Here is a 24376-nt window from a genome sequence, read left to right on the forward strand (position 1 = left end):
GAAACGAGTAGTTTAGCCAAACTCAGTCTTCATTGGTGGACAAATGTTCGATCAATAAATGTGCTGGTGATCAGACAAAGAGCTGCTCTGTGACTCTGCACCTCCAAAGGGTATTTCATCCCACTCAAGCTGTGTTCAGAGCCTTCGGACGTTGCATTGCAGCGCCCCCAGTGGAAGTTGATTGTACCAACGCGAAACCTGGAGCTCAGCCCTCCTCCACTCACAAAGAACTCCCCTTCCACGCGGAGGGCCACTAAAACACACACACAATGACAATGTTTTAATGGACACTGTCAGAGCGAGACTTCAGGCCCGTCACCCTAGCAATAGCAAGTATAAATATATTGTTTTAAGAATTGTTCTAACTCAATTGCATGGGGGAGTAATGAACAAGAGAAACCCAAACCAAAATCCTGCATGTTATCGTTCATCAGTGTGGATGCTCACATTGTTAATCATTGTGATCGGTCTCAGACCTCCCTGAGTATTTGTCATCTAACAATCAACAGAAGAACACTCGATCAACAATTATCCTGAATTGTATCAGTGTAACATTGCCCTTTAAACACCCACCATCTGCAGAACAATATTAGCATTCATTCAGTGTCGCGGTTCCGTCTGTCTTCACCAAATATTTGTCTTTTTAGCAGATGCTCCAAGATGTTATCCAACCAGTTTCTAACTTGTACGCCGTGGGCAGGTAGTGGCTTTGGTTTTTACAGCTTCATGGACCGATAATTGGGGGGAAAAAGCATCATGGAGAAGAAGGGAAATACTGCTACTTGTTATCAGTATAAGGAGGTGATCCTTCTTACATCAAAGCAGTCCACTTTTGCCTCTCTACATTTGCATCTTGGGGCAGCATGTTAGCTGTATCTCGGATTATGTTGGTGATAACTGTGCAAACCCATTATTTCCTGCTTAATATCATTAGCGATGCAATATATGTTTTAATAGCTATTTCCTCTCCGAACTTCACAGAGAAAGAGATTTATTTGGGGAACATTATTGTAGAGAGAACACACACAGTGCCGAAGCTGTATTGGAAAGAAGGTGACGACAGCTTCCATTTGTCTATCAGGGCAGACATCTTCTTGACGTCCTCATTTCTCTGCCCTGCTCTGTCTCTTCCTTTCTCTTTTTTCCCCCTCCCTTGAAGTCACTCAGGTTCATCTCTGCCTCTTGACACAATCTTTCTCCCCATGACATCACTGAATTACTTTTATGACCCTTTTATTTTCATACTCAACATGTGGAGCTTTACAAAACCAAACTAATGTCAGAATCATACTAATAGGTATCATGCAGCGGACTGAAAGGTAAAAAGAAAAACATCACATGCATCGCTCATCTTTCAACACACGCTTGTGGTACACAAGAGGAGTGGAAATACATCAACATACCCGTCTTGCCATTGTTGTGGATGGTGCTGGACCCTGCCGTCAGCTTGTCCCAGCCCTCTAGCTGTAGATCCTGGTACTGCAGCCTGACTTGGGTGAACGTCTCGTCGATGTCCACCGGAGACTGCCTGGCGCTGTTACAGGACGGGTACTTCTTACCCCACTTGCCCTGGTTCAGGGCACCTGAGAGAGAGATTGGTTGAGTTTTCATGTGCTGTTTACAGAGAACATTGGAAACACAGAGCTTTTGAGCTGGTTGAACCAGCAAACTCTTGCTTTGCCTGAGGATTTTCCTCCAAATCGTTTGGAAAAGAAAAAGTCATTACCAGTGATTCTCGAAATGACAAAATGTCTCATAGCACCTTTAAGACACATTCAGAAGCCTGTAGTGCTGTTTAAAAGCAGTGGGGCGACTGGTTTATAAGGGTTGGCCGACCTGCAGTCACACTTCAGACCAGCAATCTAGTATTCTGTGTTTTGCTTGTAAGTTGTTGTTTTGGGAAGGTGCAGCATGAATCCAGTTTAAGCGTATTGCAGTGATGTTTGCATTTGTGGGATATAACAAGTCTGCTTTCTGCATGAATAATGGAAAACAATGAACAGCGGCAGCACGAGATTTGCAAGACACACGTGCAAGAGACGTGATGTTCTCTCTTTCCGTGCGCAGAACGTATTTATTTGGCACTAATGTTTTGCTAAATATCACCAGCTCAGCCTCAAAAGGGTTGTGCATTTTTTATTTATGACCGCATGTCTGGTGGTTAAATATAAGAACATGTAGTGTGTATGTGTGTGTGTGTGTGTGTGTGTGTGTGTGTGAATTTATTCATGACTGCATAACACACTATTGGCCTTTACCTCAGCTCACATGGTGCTTTTTATACATGCTTTTTGAGTTTGTGCATACAGTACCTTTGCATAGATTGCATGTGTGTGTAAAATATGAACTAACATGTCGAAGTGACCTGTGTGCAAACTGGACTGCATTATATGGTTGTTTATATAGCTGCATTATAGTTAGTTGTGCATGCATGGAGTGAATGGGTTCATTTACTGTGGCGCATTCATCACGTTCAGACATTTCCTCCTGGTATATTTAGGTTGGTCACAGAGAGTAAACCTGACTTACCTGCATTCATTAATAATATTCCAGTTAAAATCTCATGAGAAAAGTTTGTAGAATAATAAATCATCATGTTATTTCATATAGAAATCAGTTGTATAAAGTCTCAATATAGTAATTTAGACAAATAACTGAACTTTTCATACACAGGTTTGTATGATATTTCAAGAATAAATTAATACTCATTTTTTCCGAGAATGTGTCAATTTGTGTTTGTTACAAACACATGGTCTTGGCAAAATTAACCCCCATCTTCACACAAAAAGTACTTAATTTGGTCAAGGCAACAAAAATACTTGATTCAGACTAGAATAAAATCTTGAAATACTCATTTCCATTCAGACGACAATAATCAGTTAATCAGAAAAGATGGTCGTTTGGATTAAAATATCTCCAAATGTGCTTTTGTTGAAATACGCATGTTACATGACTAATAAATGAACCTTTACATCATGTTTTATATTGGGAGCTAACAGCACTGTCCTGGCTGAAAGCTCAGCATTTATTGACTTACTTTGTCGCCAGTGTACGAGTGTGTGTGTGTGTGTGTGTGTGTGTGTGTGTGTGTGTGTGTGTGTGTGTGTGTGTGTGTGTGTGTGTGTGTGTGTGTGTGTGTGTGTGTGTGTAAAGACAATGGGTCTAATGAGGTCAGAGCAGATGGTTTAACTGTTACTGGTCACACATGATTTAACAAGGTATTAGCTTTACATTCCTTGGTGTGTGTGTGTGTGTGTGTGTGTGTTAAGCTTAAGTTCAACTAAACCAACAACGTCTTTGTTGTACTGTGGCCTGCTTGTTTGAACCTGTAAGGAGTGAGTAGGAAGGATTATGGTGAAAATGTGGTTTAGTGGTTCAGCAACATCCAGCTGTACTGTGACTTATCCTCAAGATAAATGAAACAAAACTGCTTGTTTAACATCCTCTTTCTTTCTCATGCAGACTACCATCTTACTTACATTTGTGTATTTATTTCACTATACAAAGCAATGAAAAGAATTGATTGGCTTTTTAAAAATGTAAAAGATTGAAAATATAGTGTAGCTGTTTGAGCCACAGAGGCTTTAATCTGCGTCTGTTTTCAGTCTCTGAACGCTGGACGTTTGTTGTTGTTCCAGTGGAAGCTTCGAGGAGACTACCTTTCATCACTGAGATGAAAAAATGCAATAATAATAATCATCCACCTAAGTCAGTATTACTTAGACAACAGAACGCCTCTCTCGCACAGAGGCACATTGTGTTCTGGGTCATCTGATAATCAAGATGTTTGTCCGTCACTGTTTCTAATCTCTTGGTGCCTAAGATGATCGTCTACATACACGCACTTCAATTCAATTCAATTCAATTCATTTTATTTGTATAGCCCAAAATCGCAAATTACAAATTTGCCTCAGAGGGCTTTACAGTCTGTACACATGCAACATCCTCTGTCCCGAAACCCTCACATCGGCACAGGAAAAACTCCCCAAAATATGAAAAAAACCCTTCAATGGGGAAAAAAGGGAAGAAACCTTAGGGAGAACGTCAGAGGGGGGATCCCTCTCCCGGGATGGACAGACTGCAATGGATGTCATGTGTACAGAATCAACAATGTAAAAAGCACTTGGGTTTTGCCCAAACCCCCCCTGCCCCGGTTTGTCCATGTTTATCTCCCAGCTTTTTATTCCTGCTCCGAAGATGAAGTCCTTTAAGTTGCCTTGACGCATGACTTGTATGTATGTCAATTATTTCTTCTGCTTGCAAGTATTATTTAATAAATGTCCTGTTTAATGATTTTACATCGGTTTCAAGTTTTGTTTTCTGGACAAAGGGAAAGATCATAGCAATTAAAAAATAAAATGTTCAAAAGTCGTTCCAAAATGTAACTGTAAGCGGGCTACTTGCTAACTATAATCAGATTATCTTTTTCAAAATATTTTTGATTTTGTTTCCAAGTTTCCAGTTTTTCTCAGTTACCTTTAGTAACTGAACTGAGACCTGTAATACTGCAACAACAAAATCTGGCTCTTTCTTTAAAATGATGGAAAATACACTAACTGAAGGTGACTAATTATGATTAAATTATAAAACATCAAACACACAAACAAAAGGAGTTCCATAATGCTACCATGGCAACAAGTTGCTTACTGTTTGGAGCAAGGAATTGAGAAATGTAAAAAATCGCCCTGGAGAAAGGCCTTTCATGTCTTATTTTGCATTCCCTTTTGTCCCTTTTGCATTCAGGCATTTTAATGATTAATTATGTAAATTACATTTCATATCACTGAGTTCCACTTGATTTAAAAAAAATATTCCCAAAGGGATGCAAGCACACGCTGGCAGTGTACATATTGTTGTCAAATCCACGTGGGAGATTTTTAAAGCTGAGTAGTAGTAGTAGTAGTAGTAATTTGAGTATTACATTAAATGTGTTCTCTCTCACAGTTACAACACATCTGTATTGTCATGGTCCGATGTCTGGAAATGATTCACGCTCCTCTGTGAAGTTGGGGTAAAGAAAACCCAATATTACACCAGTATTTGTTGTATTAAAGCTGCAACGCCATAAAAGACAGAGTAACGGAGTAATCAAAAGAGTCACAATTCCTTTAAACTTCCTGAAGAAACTTTGTGCCCTGCAGCGCCTCAAAGACTAGTCAGCTGTGAAAGCGGTCAAGACATAAACCATTTACACCTGATGCTGCTCTCATTTCAGTTCACTCCTCGCTCTCGAGGGAGGAGAGGACAAAAAAGAGAAGAGAGGAGACACAGCATCGGAGGACACAAAGGTGAGAGCGCCAAGAGGAGCTCAAAGGAGGCGATGAAGAAAAGACTGAAGATAAAAGAAGAAAAATAAGTGCATGAGAGGAAAAGATAGATGTCGAAGGCAGGAGGATACAAAGCAGTGAACAGACCAAGATGTGTGTATAGCAGTATCTGTCTCTCTGCTTTTGATTGCCCCATTTGAGGGACAGAGAGGGAGAGAGAGAGAGACAGATATAGATGATTTGACCCTCCATGAAAAGGTTCTGCAGAGGTGAGTGAGCAAACTGTTGAGGAAACATGCAGAGTTACTAAATTGAATAATGTAGGGCTTTCCTTTTTTTGTGCACCAACTGCTCCTTTTTACATCCCTCCCGGCAAAATAGCTGAACATGTATCAAATATTAAAAGAAAAAAGAAAAAATGTCTGCCGGTGAAGCTGAGCAGGCAGCGGTGCTTCTGAGTCTGTCCTATTGTCTGATGCAGGTGAAGGGCTTCACCTTCTTTCATGCAGCGAGGGTCATGTACCATTTAGGGAATGTGTCCATTGATATGTTTTTTAATTAACGGATCCGTCATTTAGATTTAAGAAGAAAACAGAAATGCAAACTAATCCTAATCTACATTTCAAAACTCAAAGACGGTCAGTTTACACTGGCAGGCCAAATCCTGCTCAATCAATCACAATTCAATTGATCCACATGTCATTACACCACTAATCAGTTTATTACTGTAAACACAAAGCCTCGTAAGCCACCATAGGAGACCTTTTGCAGCAGACACAGGTCTTACAGATCTCAGTAAAAGGCTGCATGCCATTTAGGACACTCTTCTGTTCAACTTTTTCACTTTAATGATGATTAGTCAGGTGGTTCTGATTGATCCAATGCATTAGGCTGGATGGTGAGGATATCCTGACATGAAGTATATATTAATATATATTTTTTTAAATTTGCCTTAATACTCAATGGCGGATATACTATGAGAAAGAGATTGCTCATGCTTATTAACTGGTGTCATGCGTTTCAATTAGTATCTCAGTTTGCAATAAACTGATTGATTTCAACACAGCCAAAGCATTAGCAGAAAATAAGAAATGTTCTTTTGTGTGACAAGAGACTTCACTCATTTTTATTCTCCAGAATCAATGGCTATGAATACATTCATGGGCACACGCACGCACACACACACACACACACACACTGAGTGACATAAAGGAGTGAGCCTTAGGCTGACAAGATCGGAGCTACCAAATGAATCCATAATGGATGGCAGAGAGTCCTACACACACATACACATCATATCATTCATCCAGTGAGAGGTGCTGTGTTAATGATGAAATGCCACACACATCTGCAGCAAGCATATCTGACAACCAGACCTGTCAGATTATTCAAAAAGAAAGAAAAAAAATGAGGGCATGAATCACAGTCCCCATATGCTGTTTATGTGATCTCTGACGGCTCCGTCTAGACATGTAGATATGAAAAGGTCTCTGCAGCATAAAATAAATATGAAATACTAAACAACGGCAGACTGTCTCTCTGAACTGATTTCCTCTATGTTTAAACATTCACAATGGACATATGATTAAAATATAAAACTGCACTGAAAACTAACAAGGGGATTTCAATTGTGTGTTGAATTTGGCAGTGCCGAAATGACTAAAGTTGTAATATTTCCCAGTAACTACTGGAGGCGGAGAGACAACCCTGTTTGTCACCGGGGGCCCGGTGGCTGATGGAGACCCGCTGGTCTGTGCTGAGGGAGGTTTTTATGAATCAGATTTTGGACCGAGTGCGATCCGTTGCCCACATGACAGGAATTACAAATAAGTACACAGAAATAGCTGACTTTCTCACCAGTGATCTGGTTAACTTCTGAAAATAAATTAGAGTTTCATAACCAGTTAAAAAATTTAAATTTCAAAAACAACACAAAATTGTGCCCTGACCACTGAGGTTTACCTTAGCCGATGAGATTACTCCTTCACATACATACAAGCCTTTTGACTGTCATGGAGTATAGATAGGGCATCATTTAAGGCCACTGTCCTTCCCTTCATGACTGTGGGAGGTTTACTACGACATTTGGACACTGAAATAATTGCAGAGCACAGTTATCACGTTGGGTCCCCCAATGCAGCCACACAACTCACGAACACGCCCACATGGGGGTGCACGCAATGAGCAAGGAAAGAGACCGGGGGACGGAGGAATCTGGTTTCTGAATAAAGGATCACACGTACGCACCTCGGCGTCATTACCTCATGTCCCACAAGGCTCAGCGAGCAGCCACACAGCCCGAGCAACAACTGGAGCAGAAGAGAAGCCAGCCTCAAGTATTTGGTGACTAAGAGAGACCGTAAGAACGTCGTGGGTGGTGAACACAAGCATGTCGACGGGAAGAAGAAAAAAAACGAACACATGAGATGAAAGAAACGACCAAAAAACTGGAATCAGGGCTTCTTGTCATATAAAAACCCTCCACAGCAGCATAATACCCCTCAGAAGAGGCTAAGCCGCTCTAATAAATGATGATAATAACAACAAATACATGGTAAGGAGTATTTACAAGGATTCATATCAATCGACTTCCAACCAATATCAGTGACAGAGTCCCACTCCCAAAAAACTACGGATGAACCAATAAATCAATACAACACACACAAAAAAACGTTAAATTTTGGGAATTGCCTGAAATAAAAATCTTAGCCCTCTAAATCTTATAAAACATGGGATACCTGTCTAAAATGATACATGATAGCCCACTGTAGCTATTGTTCAACTTTTGCACCACAGAGTGCACAATTTCTGGAACAAATTGCATAGGATATTTTATAACTTGTGCTTGTAAAAGTTGTGTTTTGACCATTTTCAAACCAATGAATGGTGATTTAGGGCCAAAACCCTAACACTTCAAAGGGTGTGAAGCGTTTGTATTTGTATTTTTTTTCTGGTGAGTACACAATATTCCTGTTGGAAGTTGGTTCGGGCTCGGTTCGGGCCCCCATAGGGGGAAAGTTCAGGAAACAAGTGGCGTGTAAATGTAATGATTATTTCATGTGTTATCTGGAGGCAAAATAGAACAGAAGTAATATTGGATACATTTGGGTTGATAAACCCATTTGTATTTGATCTGCAAAGCGTTTTAGAGAAATATTGCTAATATTTTATCTTAGCTTCATGCTAACTTCAGTCGTCAAGACAAGCCTAGGGGTAGGTTTAAAGGGAGATGGTCAGAAATGTTGCCAAACAGCTACGCTATGGATGATGATGGAGATGGCCCCTTACCGTAACATGGCTGAATTGGCACAGCAATGAGAAAATGGTTAGGTGCTGCCCATTCAGCCATGCCTCCACTCCACACTTCCATGCTAACGTTACATTGAGCCAAACAGCTGCACAGCTGCGTCCACTGTCCCTCTGCCTCATTTCCCTCCACGGGTCGGCTATATTGTCCCGTTGATTAATATTAACTTTACAAAGAAGCCCTGACTGTAAATAAATAAATAAGCAAACCAAACGTGCTTGACAGCACCGACTATAACGTGTTCAGAGAGATATTCTGCTTCCACCTACAACGTGTCAACAGAAATACATCATGATGTTCATTCACAGAAAAAGGCTTCTATAAAGATACTTATTATAGTGCAGCTTTAGAGGTCTGGCTTTTGCCAAGCTTTAGTTACATCACAGTATTTCCTCACTGTCAGGATTATGCTAATCATCTGTAGGTAGGCTACTTTCATACAGTATGCATACATTGGTGGTATCACATAAGGGAAAGAAAGACTAGGCCTGTGTTGGAAGGGGGCTGTAGCTTTAGGTACCAAGGAGAAGATAAAAAGCATGATCCAGAAATGCCACCTTTAGAAATAAATCCTAAAGTTTGAAGGCTTATGGGTCACAAAAGAAACAGTAGGACTGATTGCAATACTTGTTAAATAAATGATTGACCACGCAGTGGGCTGAGACCAGTGCCATAGATTGTTGGGTAAGCCTGAAAGCCTGTTTTGCTGAAATAAATTAGATGACTGTGTTTTTCACACGGTACTAATGTTGGTCTGGACAACACAACCTTCATTGCTTCAAAGCATTGGTGACAGTCACACTTAATATTGACATACCAGTGAATGCATGAATGGAAGATGAATGTCATCGGTCGCACACTGATCCAAAATTAGCATTGCCGTGATATGTGTGTGTTTTTACATAAAGAACTCTTCTGGGGTTTGGTGGGATGGAGCCGTCACGCAGCCTCTCATGCTGTCCTTATTATTACCCCTATGATTCTGCTCCACCAATGGCCAGATGCGTATTCTACTGTGCCGCACTATTTAACCAAGAGTGTGATCTGATTCCTAATGTGAACACGGTGTACTTCTCTTTATCAATCCGACCGTTTAGATCGTACAAAAACAGATTTGTAATACAATGTCATGAATTAATGTGGACAGGAAGTGTTCATTTTAGTGTGTGTGTTCCCCAGATAAAGCGACAGGGGAGTATTGAAGCCTGCATCGCCCATGGCTAAGACTTATTTGGATGAGGGGGAGCGAGGGGAGAGACACAGGAACAGTGAGGGAGGCAGAAGAGCCGGAGCTCCTAAAAATTACACTTACATCCAACAAAACTGACATGTAAATTTGTTTTTTGAATGAAAACATCTTTCAAATATGTTTTTGAGGAATTACATGTGAGGGGTTTCCAATTATAGTTTGAATTCAGAATTTCAAGGGGGCGCTGTGTCTTCAGTTTAACTGGAAAATAACATACATTTCACATGTTTGACTGTTTATTCTATCTGGACAATTATTTTCAGTGGGGATAAAGGAGAACCCAAGTGAGTGTGCTGATGTGTACAATCAAAATAAAAAAAAAACAGTTTATATGTTACTGGTGAAGAAATAAATCAATATAACTGAAAAACCTTTACATTTTGAGTTTTGCATGAAATAAAATCACTAACAGCCCAATAAGTCTAATAAAACATGAAGACACCAGGCTAAACTAAAGATTACTCCTCTAGGACAGGCTTTAGTGAAGGCCTCACGGCACAGAAACAGGAGCAGTCAAAAATCCTGATGTCTGTCTATCTCGGGCTTGCATTGCCCGATTTGCCCCATTCAACCACTTTTTCCATCTGATTGTCTGATAATATTGGATATGTAGTAGTAGCCGTATAGTCACCTTAAATTGCCTGAAAGAAGAAACTGGTTTATCAGAGCACACGATTCCACCCACTTGTACACAATCGCGCACATAGCAGATGGGGCCCTGGGGGAGTGCTCCAGGCAGGAGCATCTCAGGGACCCCTTGAGACAAAGCACAGAGGAATGACGAGGACAGGAGGAGGAGGATGAGATGTAGTACTTTGTGCACATTTTACCTGCATGTTTAATGTTAAACCTGAAGCTATCAAGTTTTAAATATGCTATGTTTAATTCATCCTTTGTTAATGTTACCAAAGGATGAAATGAATAGGTTCTCTTTTAGCATTGAACCCACAAGACTTTATCACAAAACTGGGCAGCTCCTATAAAGCTATAGAGACCATGTGTCGTTCTATGGTTTTATAGAGCACAAATGTACTGATGTGGTTCAGTTTATAATTATAGCACTTCAGGCAGCTGTTTTCAGCAAAAAGAAAAAGCAACGTTACGATTCCTGCCCAGAGGCGAGCAAACTAGTTAGCAACTAGCTGGGGAGCATTCAGCGTTCCCATCAGGAGTCGGTGGAGACCAAAGCAGAAATGAAGTGAATATCGAACTTGGATTAGAACTGAAACAATCACTTGAGAAACTCATCATGTTGATGTTATGCTCATTACTGAATCTTCCAACAAATTTTGATTTTTAATCGTAAAAGCTAGTGTTTCCTAACAAAGCTCGGATGACAAAGTACCAAACAAACTGGCTTGTTGTGGTAAAAAAAACAACTACTAATATGTAAAATATATATATTTATGTAACGGTTTTAGTAATTAAGAACTGTAAACCTTTTGGGGGGTTGTTTGAAAGATGTTCATTCTTGTTGTTGCATAATGTTGCTCTTACCTCCTCCGCTTCCTATCTTTCTTTCAACTGAGTTCTTCTTTCTCTTGAACCCTCCTTCTCTCCGTCACTCCCTCTCCTGCCCCCCCCCCCTTTTCCTTTATTACCCTTTATTTCCCTTTGCCCCCTTTACCCTACTTCTGACCCAACTAAAAAGCTGTGCACAGTGCCTCACAATGAAGTGTGTTTCTTTCACATGTTAATGATTTTACTCACGACTCAGTGCACAGGCGAGAAACACAGCTGGCCAGAAAAACAAGATTGTGCACGCACGCACGCACACGCACGTGCACGCAGCTCCCGAGTTCAGTCGACCCAAATGGACTGCCACAGAGTCGCCTTCAACTGTGATGATGAACTTCAAAACCCAACAGAGAAGGAAATGAGAAGTGTGCAGGAGCAAAGAAAGAATCAGAGAAAGAAAGACAGGTCACAAGACAGAAAGAATACAAATAGAAGGAAGATAAAGGGGGGGGAGGGGGTCTCTGCTTCATTTCCACTGCCAAAAGGTTTTTTTTTTTCTTTACACTGATCATTTCAGTGCATCACACAAAGAAAGACCTATTACACTTTGTCAGACTAGGTGATCATTCCCGCCTGAAAATGGATCATAATGATGACGGACTGAAGGACAATCTGCATGATAAAAAGTACATGTGCATCTATTGATGTTCTTGCTCCTTTGGTTCTGGGAACGGGTGTCATAATAAACACAGTTCTCAAATGATTCTGTGCAAAATTTGAATTCTGTTTGGGGTTTTACATTTCATTAATTATTTCATCAACAAACATATTTCGTATTTTAGACAATTTCTAAGAACCTCTTAGAACAGGAGCCAAAATTACAAACTCAATGTCCAAAAAGCCTGCTCAACCAAGAAATGGGTGACGTCAGGCTGACTGCGTCCGCTTCTTATAGCCATTCTATTGCAGATGAAGTGTGTGCTATAGTAGTTATGTTAAATTATAGTTTACACTTACATAAAAAATAGCACTAATCTAAGATTCATCTACCATTAATGCATGCATTTTATTGCGTATGAACTCAAGTTTAGAATTCATTGAGCTAATTCTGGCTCTGAACATTTAGTGTAATGAGTTACAAACAAAATGTGTCGATCAGCAGCAGCAATTCATCTGGGGTGCAGGTTAATACGTTTAATAGCTCTGCATTTAGCCAAGTCAAGACCCGTTGAGTCTGATCGTTCCCCTTGATTCCCCCCCGACCATTAAGTAGCTAATCTCTCCATCTGGGACCATCACGGTCTGTCAGTGTCCACTCTTTGTTTATGTTGGACCACAGCTTAGCTCTGCAGGGGCTTTGCGCTGAGTTAGCTGATGTCATTTAACCATATGGTCCGGGGCAGATCAAGGCCGTCTCACGGGAGATGTCACTGGAATTCCTTTGTATTGTATTGTAATTTTTGGTCAGACATTTACCAGTCTGATGGAACTGCCCCCTGTTGTCTGTTTGAGGAAGCGTCTGTAGATCAGCAGACGGAAACCTTCGAATTGAAGCCTGAAATTGATGGTTGATCAGTCAAACCTTGTTGATCTTATGTTTTATTATTCCTATAATATTCTCATTATTGATTTAGAATATTTTCTTTTAAATATGTATGAAGATAATTTTATGTTATTCCAATAAAAATAGAAAAACTCCTCCCTTATATCCAAAGGGCCGATTTACCTGTTACATCCACTATGGGGTCAGTAACAGATTGCAACACGCTGTAAATTGTATAATAATTTTTGCATAAAAGGTGGCCCACTGCACATGTCACATGCAGTTAAATATTGTTCAACATTGGAAACGCTATCAGAAAGGGCAGCAAACGGCTCCTACACACCTGAGTACGACCAGTCGATGTCTTCAGGGAGTTTCCTCAGGCCTCGGACCAGCGGCTCTGCTGCCACAACTACAGATGAGACAGTGAAAGAAAGGGTATAAGTGTCGTTTTGCACATCCAAAAACACACACAAATGGGCAGACCAGCGGGTGACACCATGACCAGCTGTTGTGTGCCATGTGATGAGTCACAGACGTTTCCTGTCATTCAGTGGGTGCATTTCACTACTACAACTACCTCGCCCGCCTGGAAATAGACTGACTCGAATGCGCTCATGTGTGATGTCACTGTGCTGTGTTCTACATATTCCAGCAGAGCGCAGACAGCTGACCTTTTTTTGTGCACGAACAGCCGATCCTCGGGCAGCCCGGGTACCAACATTTACAACCAACAAAAGCTGGCGACAAACATCTTATTCTGAGTCACTGAGACAGTTCAGGTCATTCTTTTAGTTGCTGCTGCACATATACTGACTTGATTCCCTTTACAGCCACACAGCCTTTATTCAAAGTAGGACAATGATTTGTGTGCAGCACACAATGGTTTCTGTGCTCTGCTGCACCCCAGGAGAAACACACTCACCGCCAATATAGAGTGCAGCATGAAACCTACACCATTAACATCATTAACACAAACACACTCTCAGGGACACGAGAGGACACAATGATGTACTAATTTGCAGTACGCATCTGAGTGAGGGGTCCCGATTGTCTTACTAACTTTACGTTCACTAAGTCAAACACTGAAATAAAGGGCCACCGAAAAGAAAAAACAAAAACTATCCTGTGCGACAATAAAAAAAATTCAGATTTAGGTCATGGACATTACTATTATATCTACTGCATTAGGTCTCTCCATGCTACACAGACGCATACGGTGTACTCCTATTCCTTACAGCAGCCAAGATTAAAACTTTATTAAAGTATGTGTTGGTGAACTTTTGTTAACAGGAAATGCAGTGCATCCATTTTGAAAACAAAACCTCTCTGTGTCATCGGGAAGATTTTCTGCATCGATGAATATTCAACACACCCTGATGCACAGATGCAGCCACGGGGGGAATTTGGTGGTGCGCTTCACACTTGTTTAACTAAATCTTTGCTTTTTTTTCCCAAAAGAGACGGATGCTAAAAGTAAAAATATATATTTTCCTTCTTTTTCGGCTTTTGGAGGTTACGAGGAGCTCTTTGAATAGAATCTTTGAAGGTGTGAGCAGAGGCCCAGAGAGGCCCGGCTCCTGGTGGATCTAGGGAAGGCCATTCTTGACCTTCAGAATGATTTAGGAGTACTTTCTTCAAAGATAACACATTTTGGAAGTAAACAATGTGCAAGTGATGGAAATGGGAAATGAGTAATGAAGTCTGGGGCATGTGAGCCTTACTGTGCCTTCTGTACAGGAATGAAAAATACTTTGGAATATATTAAAACGTGACAATTATGACTGACACATGCAGCTTGCTATCCTCTTTTATGGCTGTGTAATCTTTAATTATTCTGTTGTTTGAATGGACGAATAAAAGAAGACAGAAGGGGAGAGAGTCAAAACTAAAATAAACTGCATGAAGGTTGAAATAGTATACACAGAAAATAACTCAACACACCAATAGATTTAGGAGCTTATTTTAAGCCGGGTTTCCCACTGCCATCTGTATATTCAGTGATCCCAGTTCCCATCAGCTCAAAGAAGGGAAGACTGATGAGAGAGATGAATGAATGTGAGCTCAGGGGAAAGAGTGAAGAATAGAGTTGACTGTGGGGTGGCATCAATAATGGCTTCATTAACATCACACTGTGACGGATTTTAATCTAATTTGCCCTCGGCAAACCACCGCAACACACATACAAACACCCACACACACAAGCACAGAGAAACCAAAGAATAAACTGTTGTTTCAATGTGATTTTTGAGAGCTTTAGATAACAGTATTTCCATTTGAAAAAAAGGAAAATGTATTTGGGAGAATTCTTTGGCATTTCTATGAGTGAAATGGATTTTGAAAGCACTTTTATGCATCAGCACTGCGTAATCAACGAGGGTAAATGCATTAAGATAATTCAAATGAACTAATTCATCCATTAATTCTTCTAAAGACTACATCTTACAAAGCTTTAGAAAGCATGTATTTTTAATTTCACCGGGTCCAACATGTCCTCGTGCACTTTTCTGTGCTCTCAACTGTCCGCTGCACAGTTCTCCGCTGTTTGTTTGTTTTACTTTTTTACTTTAAGAGCAATGAATATGGTGACATAGTCCATGCAATTTGTTTTTTATGACAGTATTGTATTGATTTCCTCTGCCTTAAAACTGCAATATTACTTTTAGCTGAAAGTATGTGGCTTAACTGATTTAATTTTAATTTAAAATAACCTAAAAATGTTCTTCTCTTAGCCTGCAGTATACCATGCTTGGGAGGAAAAGCTTATCTTCCTAAATTAAAATGAATGTGTATTTTATACGTTTTTCGGCTTTTAAGGCTTTTACTGTCAAGCGCAGCAGGTTGCTAGGCAACGGGAGCAGCAGAGGTAAAGCTGAAGAAGCAAGCAGGAAGGCCCCTGTGGGCCAGAACCGTCCCATTTCAGAGACTGCTCGGTTCAGCCTATGCTGTTATTTAGGCTAGAAGGATGCAGCCCACTGAATTGTGACATGGCTAAAGTGTGCAAATCGTGCAAAGACCGAGCTCTAGATTGTCTTTAGCTTCTCATGAAGTTCTAGAGAATATTAACAGGAGCTGGTATTAATCATGTAACTGCAAAAAGTGAAATCTTCCCTGCTAGTTATTAGAATTATAGATCTCAGGGTGTGCAAAGAGACTTATGCTCCAAATATGACCAGGTTACACATCACAGAATCATAACATTTTGCTTATCAGATATCTATCTTCAGTCTAAACTTTAAAGATCATTACATCCATAATTGTACAGTTGGGATAAGTCAAGTATTTTAGATGAGTAAGGAGTTGATAAATGCCGTTTTTTGACCAACTATGTAGTTTTTCAACGTGAGGTAGAAGAAGGCAAACAGTCGTGCGCGGTTGCCACTAGCTTTTGACGGCCATTATTAGTCCTGCTGGCGAGCTGCACTTCTCTAAGGCAGTGCTGACCTAGCATTCAGAGCTAAACAACAGCAGTGAGTCACTGGAGGACGCAGTGGAACGATACTCACCGGTGCCTCTGCTTTAAGGGCACGGCGGGTAGTGACTGGTAGAGGCCGGCCATGCAGGAAACTCACTGCTGTATCACTGCATTATTTCACCCGTCTGCACTCTTTCTGCTTTATCAGGTTTCCCCCGGGAGACCTGACATTAAAGGCTTAGGTGACCACGGTGGCATCAAGACATTCGTATGGATGTTTTATTCATGGGCCAGTGGTCCACTGACATGCGGTTTAGTCCAGCAATGCTCCGCTAGAGCATCACACATTCACACCAGTCGTCCATGGCAGAATAAAAGGAACGCTTGCTGGAGTAAAAGAGTGGTTTCAACTTCCACTTTTCCAAAACTATGCTCCAGCCCCTTTTGAACGGTGTTCGGTGTATTGGCAGGAGTGCATATGACTGAATAATGAAGCAAAGTGGGAAGCCAAATGAAGATGTGGGTCAGCCAGACACCTGTTACTCTCTCTAGAAGCTTCACTCATACTAAAGTGGCAGGCCCTGACAAAAAGAGCTCCACTCATAAACATGTGATTTGGCAAAACATGTTGAAGCAATGCAATGAAGGACGTTAGCTCTCAGTTGTCGACAAGGTGTTTAAAAAAACACCACCATCATGATAAAGGACTTTTGATGTTATCTAAGTGGGTCAAAGGATGGAGAGGGTAGTTCAAGCCCTTGATGGGAAACACGTGTGACATTGCCGATGATACCAAAAGTATCCATTGTTCAGCTCTCTAAGCTGGTAATGGGTTCACTTTGGGTTGTATGCTATATTTCACAAATGGAATGTGCAACATTTTGGAAATTCTATCTTTCATATTTTCAATGATTTTGATTTCAATGAGGTTCCAGTTTGAAGTGTTAAAATATAATGCTTTGGTTCATGAGACATTTCTCCGACAATATCAGCTGCAACCGAATTCTCCTTTAATCCGGGGTCCACAAAAAAATTTGGAAAAAAATCATAAAGTGTTAGGAAGCTGAATCCTTCTATTCTCACCCTGCAGTCGGCGAGTGTGTCCCCTCAGATCCTCTTACATTAATCCATCGTGTTCCGCTCTGTCCAGCAGTCTTTTTGCTATTAAGTGAGGAAATTTACTGGTTTGCCGTATTCACTTGGCCCTGAACTTTGCACATCGATTTCTTATGTTTCCGAGAAGGCCTTTCAAGAACCCCAGAAGAGGAGGCATGAACGTGTTCATTTCAATCAAATGTAGATCAATGTGCAAAGAAATATATTTCGCTAGTCTGCTGCAGTTTATCAAGCTTGGGCTGTGTATTTAAAATGTTTGTAATTGAAACAGTTTAATTAAGACTTCTTTAAGGACACGCAGCAGCAGCATCAGACCGTGGGCTCAATCCCAATCTCCCCTCTAAACCCTTAACCCTGAACCAACCAGGATTTAACTGACGTCACCTGGTCAGTGGTTCAGTGTGTGTGAGTCTGTGAGGGCTTTAAATTGTGTAAATACAGCACTTTGGTCACAAAATATGATTACAATATTATACTATTGAGGGTGGGGCTGTGCGGTATATTTCCGTATGGTATGAGTTTCCCACGTACTGCTCATTCCGGTGTTACGTCATAACAGAAGAATTTACTTTTTGACGTCATCACGGAGCGCCTAGTGGTCGCAGCTACTTTTTACTTTTTTTAATCTTTGATGTTTTAAATGTATGCATTTTAATATGACAGTCTGTTCCCTTGGGGTAAGTCAGCATCCAATGCTGATTTATGGAAAGGGTTCATAAACGGCTCAAAATGTCCCCCAAAGAACTTACAAGGATTTGACAATGGGACAAAACCAAACCCTCACAGAGTCAGCAGGAGCGCGCCTCAAAGTCTGCGAGTGGGTACGGGTGCAGATTTCATTGTAGATTTGTCACAACGGGGAGGCGGAAGCAGGATACATAGCAGACTTTAACTAACAAAATACTTTTTACTAGTTCAAATCCAAAATGCCTAGGAGCTGCGCGCAGACCAGGAACACGCCGACATGGAAAACACATACGACGTAATGACTCGACAAAGGACGAGAGACACACATGGCTTGAATTCACAGGGAAGGTGCAGGTGATTTAACACAGGAGGAAACCATCAGGGACGCTAACCCAGGGACACAAGTAAGAAAAAAACAGGACACCAACCTACACCGTGACAATATTTCTGTGTTTGTACCCCTAATGTTACGCACCACCCGCCAAGTCAAATTCCTTGTATGTCTAACATACTTTGGCAATTAATGTTCCTGATCCCTGCGATTGGGATTGGGCACTAGAAGGCAGTTTTTTGGGAGGGATGGAGGAGGATTCTTTGTTATTAGGGTGGGGATAAGTGAGCCAGTCTGGGCTGATCACTAATGAATAGCATAGCCTTAAATTACAGGACTCCTGCGGCTGATTTAACCTCAATCCATTATGAGGTGGAACGTGTTCATCGGCCAAATTACAAAGATTTTTAGCAGTAGATGTGATCCCTGCCGTCCTATTAAATGAAGCATTGTGTTCTTCCAGGGACAGAAAGCCTGTTTGTTCAACCCACAAGAGGGAACGTGTCTACACGGTTTCATGAAGGATTTAGTTTGAAGGCTGTGGGAGTTCTCCAGAAAAATGATAGCACTTTATAATTATTTTAAGCAGCCTTAAACAAACTATTTTTTAAGATGATTCAGTACAAAAGCATGAGGAAACATCACGTACGACGTATATGTGTCACAGAAGAAACGGGTGCATGCCTTCATTTTTGTTTTCTTATTTATTTTTCTTATAAAGTAAAGATATTGGTATAATGATATATATAAACGAATAAATGTCAAGCTCATGGTGGCTAGAGGTAAAGTCAACGGAAAGCCAAAGTCATTGGGATTCATCCTTTGGGGATTGTTGATATCTCTAATAAATGTCAAGGCAACCCATAGCCAATAATAGTCTTTGAGACATGTAGTTGGTAGAGGAAAATCCAAAGGCTCCTCAAAATAGATAGGATTCATCCTCTTGAGACGACTAAACGGACCATTTCCTCCGCTCGCAGCAGCCCTCGGCCTACAGTAAACTGTATGACCGAAGCCCCCTGTCAACACGGAAGGAGTCACATTCCTAAAGTGAGCAACTAATCAAACCCACTGCTGTTAAATACCTTTTGGCCAAGTGAGAGGACTCCGAGACGACTGCTGCCATCACTGAACCCTGCTGAACAAGCCACATCCACGTCACATAAAACGTGACACCTGTTGACTTCTGTGTCACAAACGCACACATGAACGTCTACATGCACTCACACAAGCACATACCTCCTGGTGCCAGACTATAACGCATATAGCATTCAGCTGCGTTGAGTGTCAGCTGGTTGATTTGGTACACTTGACTTCAACCTTATCCCCTGCCACGCTGTTTCCTTTCCCTTATCTTAAGCCTGTCTGATTTGCAGACATAAGCTATGCACAGCACAGTCAAAGACATGAATGCACAAAGACAGCAACGAAGAGAGAGCAAGGGAGAGGATTTATAGCATGTATTCTGGATTGAAAGCATCTTAATGGACGAAGCCTAAAACAAAAGTCCAGCAGCACAGGTTATGACCGAGATTTGAGGGAGGATATTGTTTCTGGGTGCAAAACAAACTGTGCGTTGGTCCATCGGAACACGATAGAATTAAGGCTGGAATATAAAACCTTATTAGACAAGCCTATCACTGGGATCTGTGTGTGTCTGTAATGAAGTGTGTGAGTGTCCTGGACTCCAGTTGTTCGAGTCAGGACAAGGGAGCTAGTTTTTGTGGTGACCGTGAGAAATTGAGGCCCTGGGTTGAAGGTGATAATACAGTTGAACAGCTGGGCGGATAAAAAAAAAACACACACACACACACGCACACGCACACACAGGTATCAGGTATCCCCAAGCAAGGTTCAGTCAGACATCACCAATTCTAATAAAACCAAACAATCATGTTATTTAAAACTCTTTAACCAAAACACGTACAAGTGATTGCTGTTGGGTCTCCACATGACAACAGGTTGATACAATTGCAGGATGATAAGAGTTTTGCTACTTCAAGCTTCCTTGAAACCAGCGTCATTAAGCCGCAGTAACGTGACTCATGCCACTGACGCCGGATCGTTTCTTTTTTGTCTTGATTTTACGCAGCAAAGCGTTGACTAAACGTTAGAATAATAATAAATTCTATCACACGGTAGATAAACAACATGCTCTCATGCTTAATGCAGCTCTTCTGTGTTGCACCTGCTGCATTCATGACGTCAATACATCGAGACAAACAAGGAGAGTCAATCCAACATAAATGCTTTTCAATATGTTACATGTCTTTAGTTCCTGCACAATGAGCATGACTCTAAAATTAAATGATATGATTAATATGCCCCAAATTCCAATGAAATAATAAATACACGTCAAGCTCTTATTGAGGGGAAACACCAAGTTACTAAACTGTAAACAGTTAATCTATTGTTCAATTTGAAGAAAATATTTTGCATATTTGGCATTTCAATTAGTGTTTAGTATTGGTTTAGGCACCGGTATCATTTTAAAAGCACTAGTATCGAAAAAAAACCAAAACGATACCCATCCCTACTAACAATACCATTAATTACACAAATATAGCAGGAAAAAGCCAAAAATACTCTGGACACAAAGAATGCCATTTCTTCAATGTCATTGATAAATTGATGGTTGAATGGTTGTCCATTACATTAAGTCACGTTCGGTACCCAACATTAATGCCATGTGTATATAATAGAAAATTACTTCTTGATCATAAATGTATTTATTTGGGTTTTATTTGGGTAAAATTCTGGTACTTCCTCAAATACACCTGCATTTTTTTTTAGCTGTGCATTTTGAAGCCAATGATTATTAAGGGGACGGGTTAGCCCGTATCCCCCTCAAATGGGAAGCAAAGATATACTGACTGGACGGGGGGGGGGGTGACCACAAATCTTTGCTTCAGAGTAAAGAAATGTTTTTGTTTAAAACCGGCAGGCAGGAGATTGTCTTTATCTTATCAAGCAACTTAGGCACAGATCAACACTGTCTCAGACCAATGAGGTGACAAAACATAATCAGAGGAGATTAACTGAGACCATGACATGTGTGCAAACAGTAAGGAGTGTGTGACGCGACATTTAGGACACACAGGGACCATGGGGGCACAAGGAAGCCAGCCGGTTGGCCGATGGCATGTGAGTTTCAGAGTTCCAGGTTTTCCACTGAGCACGTATGATCGCTCATGTCCACCTCATTTGTGAGTGTGTGTGTGCATGTGTGCGAGTGTCATTAATCTGCGTGCCTAGTTAGAGCAGTGAGATGCACCACTTCCATCTGCTCGGCACAAATTGACAAATATATTGCAGAGAGCATGCGTGTGTGTGTGTACGTGTGTGCGTGTGTGTGTGTGATGAGTGTCTGATTAGTAGTAATGTAGCATTTCAGTGAAGCAGGACTTCCAACTAGTACAGCTGCCTTGGGATGAGAAAATACAGGCAGCAGCATTGACCACTGCACTGGAGTCGGCTAGTGCGTTACCAAAAGGAAGAAAAGGAAATGAGAAGAAAAAGGGTGGCTTAAATAATTATTCTTCTGCAAACGGAAACATGACCTAAAACACATTGAGCTGTGTGGAGGAGGTGCTTTTCATTGATTAATCCAGAGCAGCATGTTTTGCATCAGCATGCAGCTTGAATCAGCGGCGTTTCCACGACAACAGTTCACAGCGTCATGACAACAGAAGAGCACCCCGATGGCGTGTGGAACACCCTGACTTCCTGTCGGCTTCCTGCTCCATCTCTATCTATTGCCATGGATACAAAGCCATTACCTCTTCTCTCTATCTTTCAGTGTGGGATCGCGCCCCCAATTCCTCACTTTCCTTGCCGACACCACACACACACACACAGACAGGGATAATAACACAAAAGTAAACGTAACAGTCATACAAAGAAAAGCATGTGTGTGCATACAGTCACTAGAGTACTGTTTTAGAATGTGCTGGTGTGAGGGCTATTGCTATCTCGATATAGAGACTGCTATCAGTGGCCCCTCCTTAGATTTCTATTGTAACGTAGGTGGGCATGACTGAAGGGGGTCGGCTGGTGGAGGGCGGGGGGTTAATTAACTTCATACCCAGCGATTGGTCACAGTGGCAGCCCCCCCCCCCCCTCCAGTGAACTTTCCCACTGGGAAAAGAAAGTCTGTTGTAGGCTGAGATCCAGTTAGCTTCCACTCGGCTCGTCTCCGAATTCCACGCTTCACGGACCAACAGCCAAGCCTCCATTAACTTTCATCAAAACACAAATGATCAAAAAGTCCGACGTCTTTTCTCGGTAAAAAAGAAAAGGCTCTACTTTCCGCTGGGTTTTCTGCCTTTGTTTCTTTCTTTGAATTCTGCAAAGGACTTATGCGTTTGGTACAAACTTTGCGTCTCTCTTTCCCTGAATTTTAATCATGTTATTTTGGCGGGTTCTTCCATGCAGCAACGCCAGAGAGTAAAATAAGACTCTTTAATATGAGAAGCTCTTTAAACTTGACTGAAACGCTGCTTTATCCTGACTGACTCAACTGGAGTAATGTAACCTTGTCGATTCAGATTATATCACAGATTGAAGCTAAAACAAGATAGAACCTCCTATCTGCAAATACATGTGCTACCCATGTGACATTTGTAAGCAGAGCCACTAGTTAAAGTCTTCTCAACCTGGAACGCACCATTGAACAAAGGGCAAAAAAGGAGGAAAGTCAAGTTTAACCTTTAAACCGTTAAATGGAGGCCAATAACAGCATAGCTATATGGAAGCATCCATTTACAGACCCTAACATAACTTCTGTATTGTTAGTATTATTGTAATGATCATGGGAGAGTCAAAGTGGCAAATTGGGTAAACAAGTAGATGAACCTATGACGCGAAGTTTAATGCATTGTTGATATATTTGATATTAGAATCAAACTCCGACTGGATAAATTGTGGATTTTGCAACACGCCAATCAAAACTTTCTCCACCTTCTGGTCCTGCTCGGATCACTTTAATTTAAGATCACTTTGAAGATAAACTTCCACAAATTCCACGCATGTTAAGTAAATTCAGTTCACACAATCACTAACATGAATCACCAACTTACGTAGGCGTAGAGTGTATATTAAGGCAAGCATTAGTGACCTCTCTGGCCTCTTTTGTTCTAATGCTGCTGCACACAGGATTTTAAAGCTGCGAATTTGCAAGATTTGTAAGACAGGATTCCAGCTGGTAAAACCCAGTAGAACCATGACGAGGACACAATGATTTACAAGAGAGAAACCGTACGGCTGTGAACATCTCGATTCAAATGTCTGGCTCTGCTGCGTAGCAAGGAAACTGGAATATGAAGGAATTATATCTACAGGCAGACCATTAAATCACGTTCTCATGTAGGTTAAGGTCTACACCCTACATCAAAATCCAGTGACTTCCCTCAAAGCCGAGGGATGTGTGCGTGTTACTTTGCATGTGAGTTCCCGTTTGCACATGTGTGAGTCTCCCGTGCCCATCAGCTGGCAGGCCGGTATAGCAGCGAGGACCCTTCCCTCTGAGGCAGACTCAGTCCTCGATGACAGCCTTTTTAAAAAAACAACGGTGCCTTTTGTATGTGAGCACCGACACACACAGACGGCCATTGTCAGCTGATGTAACTTCAGACGGACCACCTCAACTGGAGAGACTGCGGAGAAAGCATTGGCGTTTTGTGGTTTCAGTGCCTTTGTTTCACTCTCTCTTCTCTCCTTTTCAACCTTTTGCCCCTTGTGATACTGCCATCCTCCTTTTTCTAACAACCTTCTATTGATATTAACTTTGAATGTCAAAAAATCGAATATGAAGACAAACCATTATCTGAGACGTTGAACACACAACATTTTGACTAACTCCTTGGACAGAAAGTAGTCAAAAAGATTGATGCTAGTTGGTAAGCTGGTTATCATTTGAGGAGATATCAAATAAAAATGGGGGCCAGCTAAAAAGTGACCTTTCACCTGTCATCCTGTTTTACGTTCACATAATAAAACATTTTC

The 24376-nt window shown here is 41.2% G+C and overlaps 1 protein-coding gene across 2 annotated transcripts in view; it reads right to left on the reverse strand.

The window, feature by feature from the left end:
* LOC119210043 (receptor-type tyrosine-protein phosphatase zeta) overlaps window positions 1–24376 on the reverse strand; it is a 48235-nt gene that overhangs the window by 18665 nt on the left and 5194 nt on the right. For both annotated transcript variants that reach the window (XM_037459644.2, XM_037459645.2), the window contains exons 2-4: window positions 13168–13236; window positions 1404–1583; window positions 102–253 (exon numbers count right to left, since the gene is read on the reverse strand). In XM_037459644.2, the coding sequence (XP_037315541.2) occupies window positions 102–253; window positions 1404–1583; window positions 13168–13236 (401 nt within the window). The remainder of the gene's footprint in view (window positions 1–101; window positions 254–1403; window positions 1584–13167; window positions 13237–24376) is intronic.

This window comes from Pungitius pungitius, chromosome 2 (assembly GCF_949316345.1).
Source record: "Pungitius pungitius chromosome 2, fPunPun2.1, whole genome shotgun sequence".
Taxonomy (NCBI): domain Eukaryota; kingdom Metazoa; phylum Chordata; class Actinopteri; order Perciformes; family Gasterosteidae; genus Pungitius; species Pungitius pungitius.